The 18,071-nt window shown below is 43.1% G+C and overlaps 1 protein-coding gene and 1 long non-coding RNA gene across 2 annotated transcripts; one reads left to right on the top strand and one right to left on the bottom strand.

The window, feature by feature from the left end:
• Positions 1-1,046: 1,046 nt before the first annotated feature.
• LOC101680276 (tubulin alpha-1B chain) lies at positions 1,047-4,568 on the bottom strand. The gene is made up of 4 exons (XM_045072973.1): positions 4,418-4,568; positions 2,827-3,049; positions 2,535-2,683; positions 1,047-2,206 (listed from the first exon to the last, which is right to left on the bottom strand). Exons 1-4 carry the CDS (start codon positions 4,418-4,420, stop codon positions 1,226-1,228), a joined length of 1,356 nt encoding a protein of 451 aa, XP_044928908.1. The 5' UTR covers positions 4,421-4,568; the 3' UTR covers positions 1,047-1,225.
• Positions 4,569-8,553: 3,985 nt separating this feature from the next.
• Positions 8,554-13,351, top strand: LOC123390022. The gene is made up of 2 exons (XR_006604679.1): positions 8,554-9,503; positions 13,166-13,351. It is a non-coding gene; the product is annotated as an uncharacterized LOC123390022 (long non-coding RNA).
• The last annotated feature ends 4,720 nt before the right edge of the window (positions 13,352-18,071 follow it).

Here is an 18,071-nt window from a genome sequence, read left to right as displayed (position 1 = left end):
TTTGCTGCTGTTTCCAGGACTCTAGTGTAGCTACCTTTCCCTCTTGTTTTGCAGAAGAGAGGGATATATCAGAGGGTTTTCAGACATCTCTCAAGACCACCTTTGCAATCAGCACTAACTCAAATCCTTCAGTCCCCATTTGGTCAGTAATGCAGTTTAGGATTTCCTCATAGCACTTTCCAGTCCTGGCATCTGCCTTCCCCAGGTAGCTCCATTTGTGTTGCTATGCTCACAAATCAGATTGTTTCAGGAGCCAAGAATGCTTCTGTAAATTTGTAGGGGAAACAACTGGGAGAACTTTGGTATTTTTTTAAACCAAGGATCAACATCTCCAAAACTTTAGTCCCTGTACTTGTTACACTGTGCATTTTCTCTGCAGTAACACTATTTGCATCCTGTTTTCCTATCTACTATACTTTAGATGTAGCCAAACTATATACTTGAAAGAATGTAAATGATGCCAAAGGCCCTAAATTGTAAACTCTTACCTTACAGAAGTGTTGCCACTTCATTCTCCAGTAAAAGTAGTGCTTTTCTACAAACATCCTCAGCCTTGTTTTTTAAGCACACAGCTTATTATTTGGTTTTCTTGTAGAATTTTTGCTATCAGCAGGTATTATGATCCCACAACTTATGACAGGGCTGTAAACAGCTTTTACCTCATCATGCTCAAGTCTCTCTGTTTTCCCGTAGAAGGGTCATTTTGAGACTCTTCGTTATGTTGGTAGATTAGCACTCCTTTAAAGAGCAGTCATGGGTTTGTAGGACATTTAAAACTTCGCTGACCAATAAGCTAGATTAGCTCTGAACTAACATTTTTCTAAGCTGCTTTCAGATTCTAACACTGGTTGAGGTGATATTAACAGATCAGTGTCAGAATCCAGCTCTCCTGCTTTTCTAGTCCAGTGTGCTCCCTTGTCCCCAGAGGTGGCTACACAGCAAATAGGATTCTTGGTATTACCACCCTACAGCTATTTTCCAGACATGATGAATGGTAGGACATCCCGAATTGGAAAAGCAATTTAGAAAAAGCACACAAGTCAAACTTTCTTTCTTAAAGCCTTTACTTTGAGACATGATGGAGAAATGCAACAGGTACACATGGAAAAGACATGATCACAGTTAAAAGTGAAGACAATCTAACCAAAAAGCTTTAACGCCTGTCAGCTAATGTTGAAGCTTAAGTTCGGAGTGTGACATGCTGCAGGGCTGAAAGGAATGGTAATTAGTATTCCTCTCCTTCTTCTTCACCCTCTCCTTCAACAGAATCTACACCAACCTCCTCATAATCCTTCTCAAGGGCAGCCATGTCCTCACGGGCCTCAGAAAACTCCCCTTCCTCCATGCCCTCCCCCACATACCAGTGAACAAAGGCACGCTTGGCATACATCAGGTCAAACTTGTGGTCCAGGCGAGCCCAGGCCTCAGCGATGGCTGTGGTGTTGCTCAGCATGCACACAGCTCGCTGGACTTTGGCCAGGTCTCCACCGGGCACCACAGTGGGAGGCTGGTAATTAATGCCCACTTTGAAGCCAGTGGGGCACCAGTCCACGAACTGGATGCTGCGCTTGGTCTTTATGGTGGCAATGGCGGCATTGACATCTTTGGGAACCACATCACCACGGTACAACAGGCAGCAAGCCATGTATTTACCATGGCGAGGGTCACATTTCACCATCTGGTTGGCTGGCTCAAAGCACGCATTGGTGATCTCTGCTACAGAAAGCTGTTCATGGTAGGCTTTCTCAGCAGAGATGACGGGGGCATAGGTGGCCAGAGGGAAGTGGATACGGGGATAGGGCACCAGGTTGGTCTGGAATTCTGTCAGATCAACGTTCAGGGCTCCATCAAATCTGAGGGAAGCGGTGATGGAGGACACAATCTGGCTAATAAGGCGGTTAAGGTTAGTGTAGGTTGGGCGTTCAATATCGAGGTTTCTACGACAGATGTCATAGATGGCCTCGTTGTCTACCATGAAGGCACAATCAGAGTGCTCCAGGGTGGTATGGGTAGTGAGGATGGAGTTGTAGGGCTCAACTACAGCTGTGGAAACCTGAGGGGCTGGGTAGATGGAGAACTCCAGCTTGGACTTCTTGCCATAATCGACAGAGAGACGTTCCATCAGCAGGGAGGTGAACCCGGAACCAGTCCCCCCTCCAAAGCTGTGGAAAACCAAGAAGCCCTGAAGACCTGTGCACTGGTCAGCCTGGTAGAAAAAAGAAATAGAGAAAACGTAGGATTACTGCTCTTTGCAACATATCCCAAGTAAATATATTGTCACTTTTCATACAAGTCCAAGAATACAGATCTTATTTTGACAAGAAACGCTTACATGGAGACCTTCGTAGAATTACTAAGCATTTCCTACTTACATGACACCAAATAGTTCATGCTTTAACTGGATTTTTAAAGAAAAACTATAAAGGAATAGTTTACCTCACTCCATTACACTTTAATTCGGTGTCTGAGATGAAAAGAACCTATTTCAAGTGTCTTCCTTAGGATCATTATTTACTTCGTGAGAATAAACATACCAGCTTCCGAATTCGGTCCAAGACAAGGTCAATGATCTCTTTGCCAATGGTGTAGTGCCCTCGGGCGTAGTTGTTGGCAGCATCTTCCTTGCCTGTGATGAGCTGCTCAGGGTGGAAGAGCTGGCGGTAGGTGCCAGTGCGAACTTCATCTGGAAAAGGCAAACACAGCAGCCCCCCATCACTCACCACCTGCACAAGCCTGCTCAACTTCACGGGGTCCCTGGGGCTCCAAGACAGACCTCCTGTCCCAGACCCCCCGGGGGAGCTCACCAGGTTACAGAGGCCAACTCACCAATGACTGTGGGTTCCAGGTCTACAAACACGGCCCGGGGCACATGCTTGCCAGCGCCGGTCTCACTGAAGAAGGTGTTGAAGGAGTCGTCTCCTCCCCCGATGGTCTTGTCACTTGGCATCTGGCCATCGGGCTGAATGCCATGCTCCAGGCAATAGAGCTCCCAGCAGGCATTGCCGATCTGGACACCAGCCTGGCCGACGTGGATGGAGATACACTCACGCTGTGAAAAGTAGATTAAAAAAAGATAATTAGTACTAAGCTAATCTAGTAAAGACTGTAAAGCAGAACAAAATAATTTATATAATCAATCTCACAAACTCCCCCTTCTAAAATGAACTAAAATTTATTACTCTTCTAGGAGAGAATCACTATACTTCTCGATCTGCATTGCTTTTAACGAATTTCTTCTCCCTATCTAAATTGGGAAGGCCTCTTTCCAGACCAAGAGCGCTTAGTCACAGCTTCCTCCTTTGAAGAGGAAGATAGGGAGGCCATTCATTCAGTGCTCAGGCCTCATAATTCCATTTTAGACTAGGCGGCCAGATTTCCGGGCAGCGACCATCGCAGGAAGCACGTGGCCAGAACAGTGCAGAGGAAATGTCTGGCCTCAGGGACAAAGGGCGGGGCTTTGCGGCACAGGATGAATGAGCAATTCAGGGTGAGCGCGCGTCCGCGCCTCTGTGGCCACCGGGGCCGCGCAACTGCAGCCACACGCAGTAGCCACGTCTGCGGAGGCGCCTGCCATGGCCAACCATCTTCTGCTCTCCCAGGCGTTGGGCTAAGCCCAGCACGTTCACATCTGTCAGGGCACAGCAGGGGATTACCGGCGGCCCAGATCTGGACCAAGATCCGATTTCTGTCCCCTCAAAATCCCTCACCGCCACCACCTGCTCCTCTGCGCATTCCTAAACTCTGACCAAGGAAAAACAGATGGCCTCTTGAAGCTGTTGGGAGCTAATTGTCCTAATTCTCTGGCGTAGTGCAACATACCCAACAAGGAGTCGTTCTTTACATTCACCTTATCGCTCTCGTTAAAAAACAACAAAAAAACCCCCAAAACTGAGGCTAACAGAGACACGCCCTACAGCAGTACACCCGCAGCTCCCCGGCGCGCACGCGCAGACTGCAGGGGCGGGCTCCCGCCACTCCCAGGCGGGAAGGTAACGGTCGCGCCTGCGCTTTTGTGTCGGGCTCCTTCCCGCCTCCGCGCTTCTGGCAGAGAGGAAGTGAGGGCGTGGGGAGCCCGCGCGCGCGCGCGCCCGCCAAAAGCTGGGGAAGGAAGGGGGGATGGGAACGCGCGGGAAAAGACTGCAGGGTCTCGGGTCTCGCGCCCAAAAGGTAAGGGCTAATTGAGAACCCCAGCCACGGTGTGGGGAGCCGGCGCCCGGCCATGCCGTCCCAGAGTCCGAGAAGAAAACGCGGCGGCCCCCCTTTCGGGCCCCAACCATTCTCACCATTCCCACCCTGGCCTCTCGCCTCAATTTTCTAGCCTTCCAAAACCACAGCGAGATCCCTTACTAACGCCCCCCGCGAGACGGTCCGGCTCACTTTTCCCGAGCAAGGGCGGAGCCCCAAGCGGCCCACTCACCATGATGGCTACGGGTTAGCAGGCGCAGGCGACAGGAGCAGACACCGCGTCCCGGTTACCGTCCCCGACAAGCTAAGAGTCGAGGTAAGTAACGCACTGAGTCGGGGGCGGTGCTGGAGCCACTTAAGTAGCGGTCCGGGGAGGGGCGGGCGGGTCCAGGCGGTGCCACGGCCGCGGGCCCCTCCCCCGTCCCGGCGCGCCCACTCGGCGCCCAGCTCGGCCGCCGCAGAGGCGGGTTTCTGGCTCAGAGCCCCCTCCCCGCGCCGGCCCTACCGGGCGGGGTCCGCCGCGCCTGCGGACAGTGAGCTCGGGTGCTGCAGTCTGCGGCGCATGGCCGCCAGGGCCTGGGCGTGGGGGCGGTCGCAGGTTTAGAAACCAACCAAATGGGAACGGGAAAGGAAGCTTGCCTTAATTTGGACTAACCCTAAAACTTAAGAAGTCTGTCCAGTTTTAAAGGTGAAGCACCATGAGATGCAGAAAATTCTGGTCCGGATAGCTTGGCTGATTATTTTCATGTTGCCACAATTTGTCAGTGAGTTTTCCTTTTTATCTGCCCTCGGTTCTTTTAAAGGCAGTGCATTCTTTACCTACCTGATAATGTGGAGGATGCAAGGTTTAGAAAACAGACCAGCTTTATTTGGTTTATTGTAATGACTTGTTCGTTAAACTAATGTGCCAGAGGTTGGAAGCAGAAATATTTCAGTCATTCAAAGAGTAGTACATAAGCATTGAACATCAAAGCTGTTAAAAAGGCCCACTAGGCCCCATTTTTAGACATAACCAACAACTTTATGAGACAGTCCCAGGGGCTTTTAAAAAGGGGGATACAAAGATACATTTCAGATTTGGTAGCTGAATTGTAGAAGTGAGGACAGAAACTTGGGTAGTGAGGAAATTGACACTGAAGGACATTAGGAAGTAAGGAATCCTTGTGTTATACAGAGCTTTGTAAAAACTCGATAAAATAATTGCTTTCTGTTACATCATGATAGATCAATTGGTTATAGCCTCCTTCTAGGAGGCCCCGATTGTAGCTGATACCCTCCTTCCCATCTCTGCCTTTCAGGAGACTCTATTCCAAGATCATAAACTTTGTAAACCCTTGGTAATGCATGAAGTGGTTAGTTAGGGTTAAAGTGTGGCTTTAAAATGGTCCTAGAGAAACCTGTTGTTACACTATTCAAAATATCCTCCCACTGATAGTATGTAACAAAAAAGTAAATGGGAAACTAACAGTCCACAGTTCATATTCAGTTATTACCATGCTCAGATTTGGTGAGGGCTTCACCCTCCATATCAGACAAATAACAGATTTACATTGTTAATATGTGTGTGTGGCTTGTAAGGATATGTATGTGTATACACACAAACACACACACACACATTTTTACTTTCTTGTATATGTAAAATTTCCAGTCATATGAACCTGGAATACAAGCAAGGAAGTTTCCTTTTATTTCTAATAAATATATTTTTTGTACTCCTTTTTTTTTTCTTGGTATGATGATTTTCTGTTAAAAGATTTTCAACTCAAGATAAAAATTTACACATATTTTCCAAACTAGGTTACTGGAAACAGGAATATTTTTGAATATTGTCTCACTTATTCGTAAAGAAGATAGAAAATAATTAGTTTATCTGGATCAGGAAAAGAATGTTAGGGAACCACCCTGCTTAACTCCATTTTGCTGTCTGCTCTGGATGGAAGCCTTTGGAAGCAGGCACCTCCCTCCTTCTAGCTCTCCGCAGAACCTTAGAGCTTTCACTGCAGAGATTTGCTCCTGTGGGCCTGTATGTGTCCCCAGATATCTCCCTAAAACCATTAGCTTTGCTAGCCTTGTTTCTGTGAATTCCCCTGTTGTGAATGAGGAAGTATTTGAGGGTTTTTTAGGTCCCTGATGACACCGTACTTTTCAGAGAGTAATTTAGATCCAAATGGACTTTTAAATATAATCTAATCTGGTATCTTTATGCCAGAAAAATACTGAATAATGGTAAGTTTATTTTGTTACCTCTTTAGTACCTGAGAGGAAAGGCTGACATTTTTTCCTTTTTTTACCCATATTAATTTACATAGGTTTATTTGTTTATATCATATATAAGATGTATATACTTTGTGTATATTTAACAGCTAAATAGTAGTTATCTATTGCTGGAATATAAACACAGTATTGTCTACTGTCTTAACATTTTAACTGATTATTAGGTGTTTGTTTTGTTGGACTGTTACAGGGCCTGTAACTATTTCTTTTAAGTCTTTGGTGTAATGGGAAACCCTGTGTTGCTATTTGAGCCACTCCCATTTTTGCTACTTAATATCATGGCCATTTGCTACTCTTCTACGCAGTCAGCAACATTTTTAATAGTTCCATATTACGGTTTTAACACAATAGTTCACAACATATTTTGTTCCTTTAACCAGCTCTATACGGAAAGGAAAAAAAAAGTAGCAATTAAATTACCAAACAAAATATTTTCAAATATTCGACCTTTTATTCTTATTTATTGCAGTGTTTTAAATTTACATATACTGTCTTGTGTTCTCTCTCCCGCTACCTCCTACCCCCTACCCCCACGCCCACAAGTAGATGGTCTAGGGGAAATTGGTTTCAGATAGTACTAGATGCAGTTTTAACTTTGTCAGTTAATAGTGGTATGACTTTAGACCCTTAAATATCTTTCTCCAACTTCATTTATAAATGGGAGTCGGTGAATTTGAATCATCTTTTTCTCATACTGTCACATTCAAACCCATTAGTATATTTTATCAGTTTTATTTTCAAAATATGCCCCTTTTTTTTATCACATCCCCTTATTTTGTAGCATTTATAGAACCTGAAATTATCTTCTTTATATATTAATTTACTTGTTTAAAATTTCTCCCTAATTACATGCAAACTCCATGTCTGTTTTTGTGGAAACCAATCTTGGTTGCCCCTCCAAAAAACACCTTCTTCCATTCTTTGCCAAGATAATCTCTCTCTCTCTCTCTCTCTCTAAAGGATATTTATGTGCTCAAAACCAGTGGATAAATCAAAGGGAACCCTATTTCCCTTTACCAGATTTTTACTTGCTTTTTCAGTCTCTTTCATAATTGGACCTAGTTCTGGGAAGTTGGCTAGGGTATTTCTGCAAATGGATTTGAAAGAGGACTTTAACTACCTACATTTAAAATATATATATATTTTATTTATTTATTTGATAGAGATCACTAGTAGCCAGAGAGGCAAGCAGAGAGAGAAGGGGTGAAGCAGGCTCCCCGATGAGCAGAGAGCCCAATCCAGGGCTCAATCTCAGGACTCTGGGATCATGACCTGAGCCAAAAGCAGAGGCTTTAACCCACTAAGCCACTCAGGTGCCCCTCAACTACCTCCATTTTGACCTCAGCCTTTACCTTTTTTCTTTTTTTTAAAAAAAAGATTTATTTATTTATTTATTTATTTGAGAGTGAGAATGAGAGAGAGAAAGAGAAAGAGAGAGAGAACGTGAGAGCATGAGAGGGGAGAAGGTCAGAGGGAGAAGCAGACTCCCTGCAGAACTGAGAGCCCAATGTGGGACTCCATACTGGCAATCCTGATCACGACCCAAGACAAAGGCAGTTGCTTAACCAACTGAGCCACCCAGGCATCCCAGTCTGTACTTTCTAAGGGATTAACTTCTTTTTTCCAAACTTATCTCTCTCTTTTTTTAGGATTTTATTTTATTATTATTATTTTTTAAGATTTTATTTATTTGACAGACAGAGATCACAAGTAGACAGAGAGGCAGGCAGAGAGGGGGGCCGGGAAGCAAGCTCCCCGCTGAGCAGAGAGCCCGAAGGGGCTCGATCCCAGGAGCCTAGGATCATGACCTGAGCAGAAGACAGAGACTTTCACCCACTGCGCCACCCAGGTGCCCCTAGGATTTTATTTTTAAGTAATCTCTACACCCAATGTGGGGCTCGAATTTATAACCCCAAGATCAAGAGTCACAGCCAGCCAGGCGGCCCATACCAAACTTATCTCTCTCTCTTTTTTAAAAGATTTTATTTATTAATTTGACAGACGGAGATCACAAGCAGGTAGAAAGGCAGGTAGAGAGAGAGGAAGGGAAGCAGGCTCCCTACTGAGCAGAGAGCCCGATGTGGGGCTCATCCCAGGACCCTGAGATCATGACCTGAGCCGAAGGCAGAAGCTTAACCCACTGAGCCACCCAGGCGCCCCCCTAACTTATCTCTCAACTCAGGCAAAAGACCTTGTGGGCAAAGCATCCCCTGATGGGAACCCAAACTACCCTTTTGAGCAATAAGGACTGCCTGAGCCAGCAACACCCCTCATGACTGACCATAAGACAATGATCAATTTAACCTTCACTGCCTACCTCTATGTACCCACCAACCTTGTTCCACACTTTCCTTATATATACCTGGAAATATTTTCAACACTTTGGAGTCAGTCTTTGAGATGCTGGTCTGCTGTTTTCCTGGTGTTGGCCTCACTGAAATAAATTCCTTTTTTGTTTCACCACCACTCTTTCCTCTGCCTTTGGATTTTGTCAGTGATGAGTGGCTGAACCTGATGTGTTTGGGACCCCCAGAGCCAGGTGCTTTTCCACTCTTGTGCCCTGGCTCTAGTTTTCCTCCCTGATCAAAAGAGATTGCATCTTTGAGGACCTTTTGTTTCACTCCTTCCCCTTCCTTTCTGCTTTTGGAAATATTTTGTGAAGGTGTGTTGTCTATAGCCAATTAAGATTTTCAGCGTCTTAATATAAAGAGAATCAAAGAGATGGTAACTCAGTGCTCTGACACTCTGAAGCTGCTGAGCCAACCTTGAAACCAGCTACCTCCAGATTTTTATTTATTTATGAAAATATTTTATTTATTTTAGAGAGCATGTGCACGCTGCATGGGGGAGATGAGCAGAGGGGGCAGAAGGAGGAGGAAAGAATATCAAACAGAACCCCCCCCCACCCCCCGTCTGTCCCATCTCCCATACACAGGGCTGGGTCCCATGACCCTGAAACCATGACCTGAGCTGAAACCAAGAAGAGTCAAGAGTTGGTCCTCAATGGACAGAGGCACCCAGGGCCCCCCAAATTTATTATTACAGTAAGTGCCTAATTTGTTGTTAAATTTCAGACTTGGTGATTGGTTACAGAATTTGAAGGAAACTGAGCAATAGAAGTTAATTTTAGTTTGGGGGGTTAAACAGCTAATTGAATGGTGGTTTTTTTGTTTTGTTTTGTTTTGTTTTACTGATATCAGAATACTGAAGGAAGAAGTGGATGGGAACTGAAGAAGAGACACAGGAGAAGCTAACAATTCAGCTTTGACATGTCTTGAGCTTTAAGTGTCTGTGGTATAGGTACCTGGAGAAGTCCATTAGTTAGTCATATATGCAGGTATGAAGAGAGGAGTGGGATACAGATTTGAGAGTCTTCAGCATAAAGATAAGTAAATGATGGAGATGGATAAGACCACTCATGAGGAATGCACTGAGCTTGGAGAGTGGTGGTCTTAGAGAACTTGGCCTTAGTAGGGAATCTGAAGAATGGTCATATTTAAAGCAGAGAAAAGAAACCTATAAACGAAGTCTTGGGTTTCACAGTCCAAGGAAAAGGAGAGTTTCCTGAAGGAGAACTGGTACAATGCCAAATGCTGCAGAGATGTTAAGCAGGGTAAAGACTGGAAAGTGTCCATTGTGTGTATATAGAAAACAATATTTTTTTAAAAAGATTTTATTTATTTATTTGACACAGAGATATCACAAGTAGGCAGAGAGTCAGGCAAAGAGAGAGAGGAAAGCAGGCTCCCCACCGAGCAGAGAGCCCGATACGGGACTCGACCCCAGGACCCTGGGATCATGACCAGAGCAGAAGGCAGAGACTTAACCCACTGAGCCACCCAGGTGCCCCACAATATCTGTTTTTATTTATTTATGGGACAAATTTATTGAGAGCTTACAATGCAAATATTCCTTTTAAGTGTTGGGTGGATATAACAATGAACAAAATATGTCCTCCCTCTCATGGAATTTATGTTTTAGTGAAGGAGAAAGAAAATAAGTATATAACAAAGAGATGTGAAATATGGGGCGCCTGGGTGGCTCAGTGGGTTAAAGCCTCTGCCTTCAGCTTAGGTCATGATCCCAGGGTCCTGGGATCGAGCCCCACATCAGCCTCTCTGCTCAGCAGGGAGCCTGCTTCCTCCTATCTCTCTGCCTGCTGCTCTGCCTACTTGTGATCTCTGTCTGTCAAATAAATAAATAAAATCTTAAAAAAAAAAAAGAGAGATGTGAAATATAATGTCAGGTGCTTTGGGGTGCTATGAAGAAAAATAAAGTGTGGAAAAGAAATTAAAGTTACAGAGGAAGGCTATTTTAGTTAAAGTGATCTGAGAATGCCTCTCTGAGGAGGTAGCTATTTGAACAAAGACATGGATTAGGTGGTAGAGTAGAAATTTCAAGCAGAGGAACATCAGGAGCAAAAGCCTGAGGTTGAGTGTGTATGTCTTTTTTAAAGCAATATTAATAAAATCAGTGAGATAAAAGCAGAGGAAGTGATGGAAAGGTTATTTTGAAATGAGATCAGAGAAGTATATCAATGTCTAGATCATGTAAGTGTCTTTCTTATTAGTCCTGGGAAGACTGTTTTATTCTAAAATCAGGGAAACCATTTCATAGTTTTGAGCATAGATATGACATATTCTACTTTGAGATTTTAAAAGGATTGTCTAGCTGTTATGAGAATAAACTATAAGGGGTTAAGAGTAGAATAAAAAAGGGGTACCTGGATGGCTCAGTTGGTTAAGCGTCTGCCTTTAGCTCAGGTCATGATCCCGGAGTCCTGGGATTGAGCCCCTTATCGGGCTCCTTGCTCAGTGGGGAGCCTTCTTCTCCCTCTCCTTCTGCATGCCACTCCCCCTGCTTGTGCTTTCTCTCCCTCACTCTCTCTGTAAAATAAGTAAATAAAATCTTATTTTTTTTTAAAGTGTGGAATAAAAAATATGAGTTGGAAAGGAATTGTAGTAATGCAGATAAGAGGTGATAATTACTTGGACCAGGGTGGACCAGTGGTGGAGCTGGTAAAAGGAGGTCAGTGTATGGACATATTTTTGAAGGTAGCATTGGTAGAATTTATTAATGCATGGAATGTAGAGTGAGAAACAAAGAGAGGAGTCAAGCATGATCCTAAGGTTTTTGGCTTGAGCAACAATGGGGAATACTGAAGGAGGAACAGGTTTAAGGAAATAGAGGGAATCAGGTGTCAGTTTTGGACATGTTAAGTTTGAGATGTAGGGTATTAGTCATCTGAGTAGAAATGATGAGGCAGTAGGCTAAAGTGTAAAGAAGTCACACTGGAGATAAATTTAGGAGTCATCAGCATAGAAACTGGGTAACATCACCTAGGAAGAAAGTATAGAATAAAAGAAGACCAAAAAAATAAAATAAAAGAAGACCAAGGATTGAATGCCGGAGCACTTCAGCTTTTAAAAATTAGGAAGTGCATCCTGTAGTCAAAGTGGGAAGGAGCAGCCAGCGGTGTAAGAAGAAAAACATGAGGAGTGTGGTGTCCTGGAAACCAAGTGAAAAAAATGTTTCAAGTAGGAAAGTGATAACTGTGTCAAACTCTTTTTTTTTTTTTTAAAGATTTTATTTATTTATTTGACAGAGAGCGATCACAAGTAGGCATACAGACAGGCAGAGAGAGAGAGGGGGAAGCAGGTTCCCTGCTGAGCAGAGAGCTGGATGGTTGGGGGGGGTGCTCAATCCCAGGACCCTGAGATCATGACCTGAGCCGAAGGCAGAAGCTTAACCCATTGAGCCACTCAGGTGCCCCTCTTTTTTTTTTTTTTTAAGGTTTTATTTATTTATTTGACAGAGAGAGACACAGAGTGAGAGGGAACACAAGCAGAGGGAGTGGGAGAGGGAGAAACAGGCTTCCACTGAGCAGGGAACCAAATAGGACTCCATCCCTGGAACCTGGGATCATGATCTGAGCCAAAGGCAGACCCTTAATGACTGAGCCACCTAGGCACCCCCAAAGGAAATTTTTTTTTTTTTTTAAAGATGGGAGATACTTTCGCATGTTTATTTGCAAGTGAGAATAAACAAAAGGGAGGGGAAAATTGATGATGTGAGGAAAAGGGAATGAATTCAGGAGCAAAGTTTTAGAATAGTGAAATGGGAAGGGGTTTAGTGCGCCACTCAAAGGGTTAACATTGGAAAGGAGTATGATAGTTTAGCCACTGACACATAGGAGGAAGCCAGAGGATGAGCACAGATTTGGGCTGGCCATTAGATTTGGTGGTAGGAATGTTGGAATTTCTCTTCTGGTGCTTCTTTTTTCTTCTAGTGAAAGAGGAAAACAGGTAATTTATCCTTATTCTCTCTCTGTTTGTTTGTTGGAGAGGGAGAGAGACAGGGGTGGGGAGTGGCAGAGGGAGAGGGAAAGAGAGAATTGTAAGCAGGATGCACACCCAGTTCAGAGCCCAACATGGGGCTCCTCCGATCTCACAACCCTGAGGAGGTTATGACCGGAGCTGAAATCAAAAGTTGGAGGCTTAACAGACTGAGCCACCCAGGTGCCCCTCTCCCTGTTTCTCAATAACAACAGAACCCTGATTTTGTTGGGAGCAGGGTACCAAGCTTCTATTCCAACTACAGAAGGGATATCTATGTGACCAAGTTCGGGTGAGTTGTTAGTGGAAGTTGTCTTGTGGGGCTTCTGAACTGGTTTATGTTTTTGGTCTTTTCTCTTTTTCTTGCTTAGCATGTAGACATGATAACTGAAGATCAACCATCTTATGACAATAAAGTGTACCTAAACCATTGCTAACGGTGAAGGAAGATAGAGTCTTGGTCCCTGATGACATTGTGGAGCTGTAGCACAAGTCCAGATTGCCTATCTCTGAACTTCTCATTATGGGAGGAAATAAAACAATTTGTTTAAGTCACACTGATCTTTTCCCCTTTTTTTCCTTTTTCTGGGATGTATGTGTCTGTTATTTGCAGCTGATTGAATTTACAACTGATGTGGTGGTGGGATCTTGTGGAATTTTTCTTCTGTATTTAAAATTTTTTCTTTTTTTTCAGAGATACGGTGTTGGGGAAGGATCACTGGCTAAATGTGAGGATTGGGGAGGAAGTGTGGGAGGTCTGAAGAGAATAATATAAAATAGTCATCTCTGAGAGAGGGACAGTAAATCAACTAGGGAAATGTAGTAGAATTTTCAAGTATTGTTGAAGGCATAGTAGGTTTTTCAGACATTTGTGGCTGTAAATATAAAATAATATCAGTCATCCTGGTTATGTTTTTCTCTAGTCAGTTCAGCTGCTCAGGTGAGGTATGAAATAGATGGAGAGATGGATTTAACCAGGATTGATATTTTGCTGAAACTGCTGGATCACACTGTAAAGTAGAAGACAAAGTAGATGTTAGTCACTGAGAAGACAATTGAATATCTGAATGGATTTTAAAAAACATGTAGTAAAAACAATAGACTTGAAAGCAAAACTTAAACATATTTTGTGACTAATTAAAAATTCTAATCGTTCAAAAGTTGAAGAGAGGGACAACTGGGTGGCTCATTCAGTTAAGTTAAGGTTAGGGTTAGGGTTAGGCTCAGGTTGTGATCCAGGGGTCTTGGGATCGAGCCCTGCATCAGGCTCCCTGCTGAACTTGCTTCTCCCTCTCGGGCTCCCCTGCTTGTGCTCTCTTTCTCTGTGTCAAATAAATAAATAAAATCTTTTTAAAAACAAACAAACAAAAAACAAGTTGAAGAGGGGTGCCTGGGTGGCTCAGTGGGTTAAAGCCTCTGCCTTCGTTTTCTTGACTGTTTCCTTTGCTGTGCAGAAGATTTTGATTTTGATGAAGTCCCAAAAGTTCATCTTCGCTTTTGTTTCCTTTGCCTTTGGAGACATATCTTGAAAGAAGTTGCTATGGCTGATATTGAAGAGATTACTGCCTATGTTCTCCTCTAGGATTGCCTATGTTCTCCTCTGAGTTTTGAAGGGGCGGGGGGTGGGAGGTTGGGGTACCAGGTGGTGGGTATTATAGAGTGCACGGATTGCGTGGAGCACTGGGTGTGGGCAGAAATAATGAATACTGGGCGCCTGGGTGGCTCAGTGGGTTAAGCTGCTGCCTTCGGCTCAGGTCATGATCTCGGGGTCCTGGGATCGAGTCCCGCATCGGGCTCTCTGCTCAGCAGGAGCCTGCTTCCTCCTCTCTCTCTCTCTGCCTGCCTCTCTGCCTACTCGTGGTCTCTCTCTGTCAAATAAATAAATAAAATCTTTAAAAAAAAAAAAAAAAGAAATAATGAATACTGTTATGCTGGAAAAAAAAAAAAGCCTCTGCCTTCTGCTCAGGTCATGATCCCAGGGACCCCGAGGTAGGCTCTCTGCTCAGCGGGGAGCCTGCTTCCCTTCTTTCTCTCTGCCTGCCTCTCTGCCTGCTTGTGATCTGTGTCTATCAAATAAATAAATAAAATCTTAAAAAAAATTGAAGAGATAAGCAGGTATACATTGAGAAGTTTTGTTTCTACCTTGCGATGGTTAATTTTATGTGTTAGCTTGACTCGGCCAAGGGATGCTCAGATAGTTGGTTAAATACTATTTTTGTTTATGTCTGTGAAGGTGTTTCCAGAAGAGATTAACATTTGAATTTGGTGGACTGATAAAGTAGTTGGCCCTCTCCCAGGGGAGCAGACGTTATTCAAACCACTGAGGGCCTGGGATTCCTGGCTAACTCAGTCAGTAGAGCATGTGAGTTCAAGCCCCATTTGGACGTAGAACTTACACAAAATGTTGATGAAAAATGAACAAGCATTTTATGATCTCATAACATAAGAAAGAAAGTGTTATTTGAGGGGCACCTGGGTTGCTCAGTGGGTTAAACCTCTGCCTTCAGCTCAGGTCATGATCTCAGGGTCTTGGGATCGAGTCCCACATCTGGCTCTCTGTTTGCAGCAGGGAGCCTGCTTCCCCCTCTCTCTCTGCCTACTTGTGATCTCTGTCTGTCAAATAAATTAATAAAATCTTAAAAAAAAAAAAAAAAGAAAGCATTATTTGAGTCCAAGTTAGGACAGCTGCCCAGGAAACATGATCTTCACAGGGAAGGTGCTCTGAGAATGAATAATTTTTACAGGGTTATATACTTTTTACATCTCGTGAAAGCTGAAAGGATTATAGATAAGCATATAGGCAGGAATCACAAGTTTTATCATAAAAGAATGCAGGGAGTAGGAGCATTGATGGATATCTCAAGGACAAGATGGTTTTTCTTTAGGCTAGTTGTTCACAAAGCAGATGTACAATGCATCCGTGGCAGGTCATAAATCAGGCTTTTGGTTTGAAAGAAGTTTATGTACAGTCATGCTGACTTAGAAAAAAATCTAAAATGGCTTCTCTTGTTTATCAGGCCTTTAAAGAGTTTTTCTGTCATCAAGAGTATTCTTTTGTTATAGATGTATCATGATTTCTTTAATGAATATTTTGAAAGCAAGGCCTTTTTTTGAAGGAACTTTTTTTTCTTTTTTCAAGGCTTTGTGGTTTCCAAGGAGTCAGTATAGCAGGACTTCATGTTTAAAGTTCATGCTGGGGCACCTGGGTGGCTCAGTGGGTTAAAGCCTCTGCTTTTGGCTCAGGTCATGATCCCAGGGTCCTGGGATCGAGCCCCGCATCGGGTTCTCTGCTCAGCGGGGAACCTGCTTCTCCTGCCCCCTCTGCCTGTCTCTCTGCCTACTTGTGATCTCCCTCTCTGTCAAATAAATAAATAAAATCTTTTAAAAAAACAAAGTTCATGCCAGGATCCATAGAATTGTGAAGAATATATGGTGATGAACAAAATCATTATCTCTACAAAAAGAAGTAAGGATTCAATCAACAGACAGGAAGTAGTAAATCTAAAGCAGAATGGTTAAAGGTTTAGCTGCTTGTGGGTTCCTAAAACCAGATCCAGATTCTCATATCTTAAGATTTTCTTGCTTTACTTCACTAGGCCTTGGTCCTGGCAGTTGAGATTCGGGTAGATCAGCCAGTTGAGGAGATAGTCTAAGTAGAGAAATCTTGTGTTTCACTTTCTCTGGTATAGGTTGGAGGACTGTAAGATTCTTAAAGAAGCCCAACATCTGACATAGTGCCTGAGTAGTTGAGTAGCCTTGAATATAAGGGGGCATGCCTAGGCATCTGGGACTAAAAGCAACCAAACAAAAATTTTCCCTACACGCCACCATGATGGCAAAAGAGAGCAGAGAGCACCCAAGTACCTAGTGAAATGCAGAATTTCTGAGAAGGCTGGCAAACTGAAAAAGACTTTGAATTAGAGTAATGACTCTGACTAGAAACCAAGGCAGGAACTTAGATACCAGTACAAGTCAGAAGACAAGTGAAGTGAACAACTCATCAGAGACCATCAAGGTTGGAAGAAAATATAGGGATCAGATTCCGTTCTTCCATTCAAGAACAATACCTAAGCCCCTCTAGGAACTTAGATCACTTTAGAGAAGATAAGAGGAAAAGGAGAAAGAGTTTAAATCTTGATTTAGACTAAATATTTACTCAAATGAGACCATTTTAAACAAGAAGTAACTGATTTACCTTGAAGTAGTATTTCTGTTTTCTGTCCTTGCTGAGTGTTTGTGAGATATTGAATTTCAGCTATTGAGAAGGGAAATCCAAAGGAACAAGAACAAAAAATGTAATTAATACCACTAATGGACTTTTGGCAGAGAGGTGGGAGCATTTGGAAAATTTTATATAAAAATCAAGCAAAGATTGACGCAGTTATGAGGTTTAGGAAAAATAAAAGTTTGTATAAGAAAGGAAGTATGATTATAGTGGACTATTTGCTTCAGCAATGAATAATTTTAAAATAATCACAATAGGGCGCCTGGGTGGCTCAGTTGGTTGGACGACTGCCTTCGGCTCAGGTCATGATCCTGGAGTTCCAGGATCGAGTCCCACATCAGGCTCCCAGCTCCATGGGAAGTCTGCTTCTCCCTCTGACCTTCTCCTCACTCATGTTCTCTTTCACTGTCTCTCTTTCAAATAAATAAATAAAATCTTAAAAAAAAATAAAAAAAAATAATCACAATAATACAAACACTGGCTCATTTCTGTTTGTTTATTTATTTATCACTGGCTGATTTCAATTAAAACTATGTTTAGATAGGAGGTGAAGTGTGAAGAGTATAAAAGAACTAAGTTCTCAAATGACATGATGAAAAGTAAGTAGATAATGTCTAAAATTGATAAATTAAGAAAGGGGTGCAGCATAGGGGCACCTGGGTAGCTCAGTGGGTTAAAGCCACTGAGAAGGAGACTCCCCTGAAGCTGGAAGCCCAATGAGGTACTCGATCCCGGTACTCCAGGATCATGACCTGAGCGGAAGGCAGTTGCTTAACCAACTGAGCCACCCAGGTGCATGAGAACTATTATTTTAAAACAATATTATTTGATTTTTGGTTTTTGTGAATTTTTTGTTGAACTCTAAAATATATGTAACAACTTACATATAGAAAAGAGTGTAACTCACAAATGTACAACTTGATAAATTAAACACACCTGTGTAAATTAGCACCCAGATCAAGAGTATTTTATTTTTAAATCATGTACATGGATTCTTTATTATATGTTTAAAATTAATAATAATAAAGAGTTAAGATATCAGGAGGGATTAA

Source organism: Mustela putorius, unplaced genomic scaffold (assembly GCF_011764305.1).
Source record: "Mustela putorius furo isolate JIRA1106 unplaced genomic scaffold, ASM1176430v1.1 tig00537227_pilon_pilon_pilon, whole genome shotgun sequence".
In the NCBI taxonomy this organism is placed as follows: Eukaryota; Metazoa; Chordata; class Mammalia; order Carnivora; family Mustelidae; genus Mustela; species Mustela putorius.
Note: the sequence above shows the minus strand (reverse complement) of the source record. Positions and strands in the feature narration are given on the sequence as shown.

Excerpts from the sequence above, each read along its gene's own strand:
- LOC101680276 (XM_045072973.1), bottom strand. Across the intron at positions 2,684-2,826 it reads CCTGGAACCCACAGTCATTG|ATGAAGTTCGCACTGGCACC; the intron begins GTGAGTTGGCCT and ends TGCCTTTTCCAG. Across the intron at positions 2,207-2,534 it reads TGGACCGAATTCGGAAGCTG|GCTGACCAGTGCACAGGTCT; the intron begins GTATGTTTATTC and ends TTTTTCTACCAG.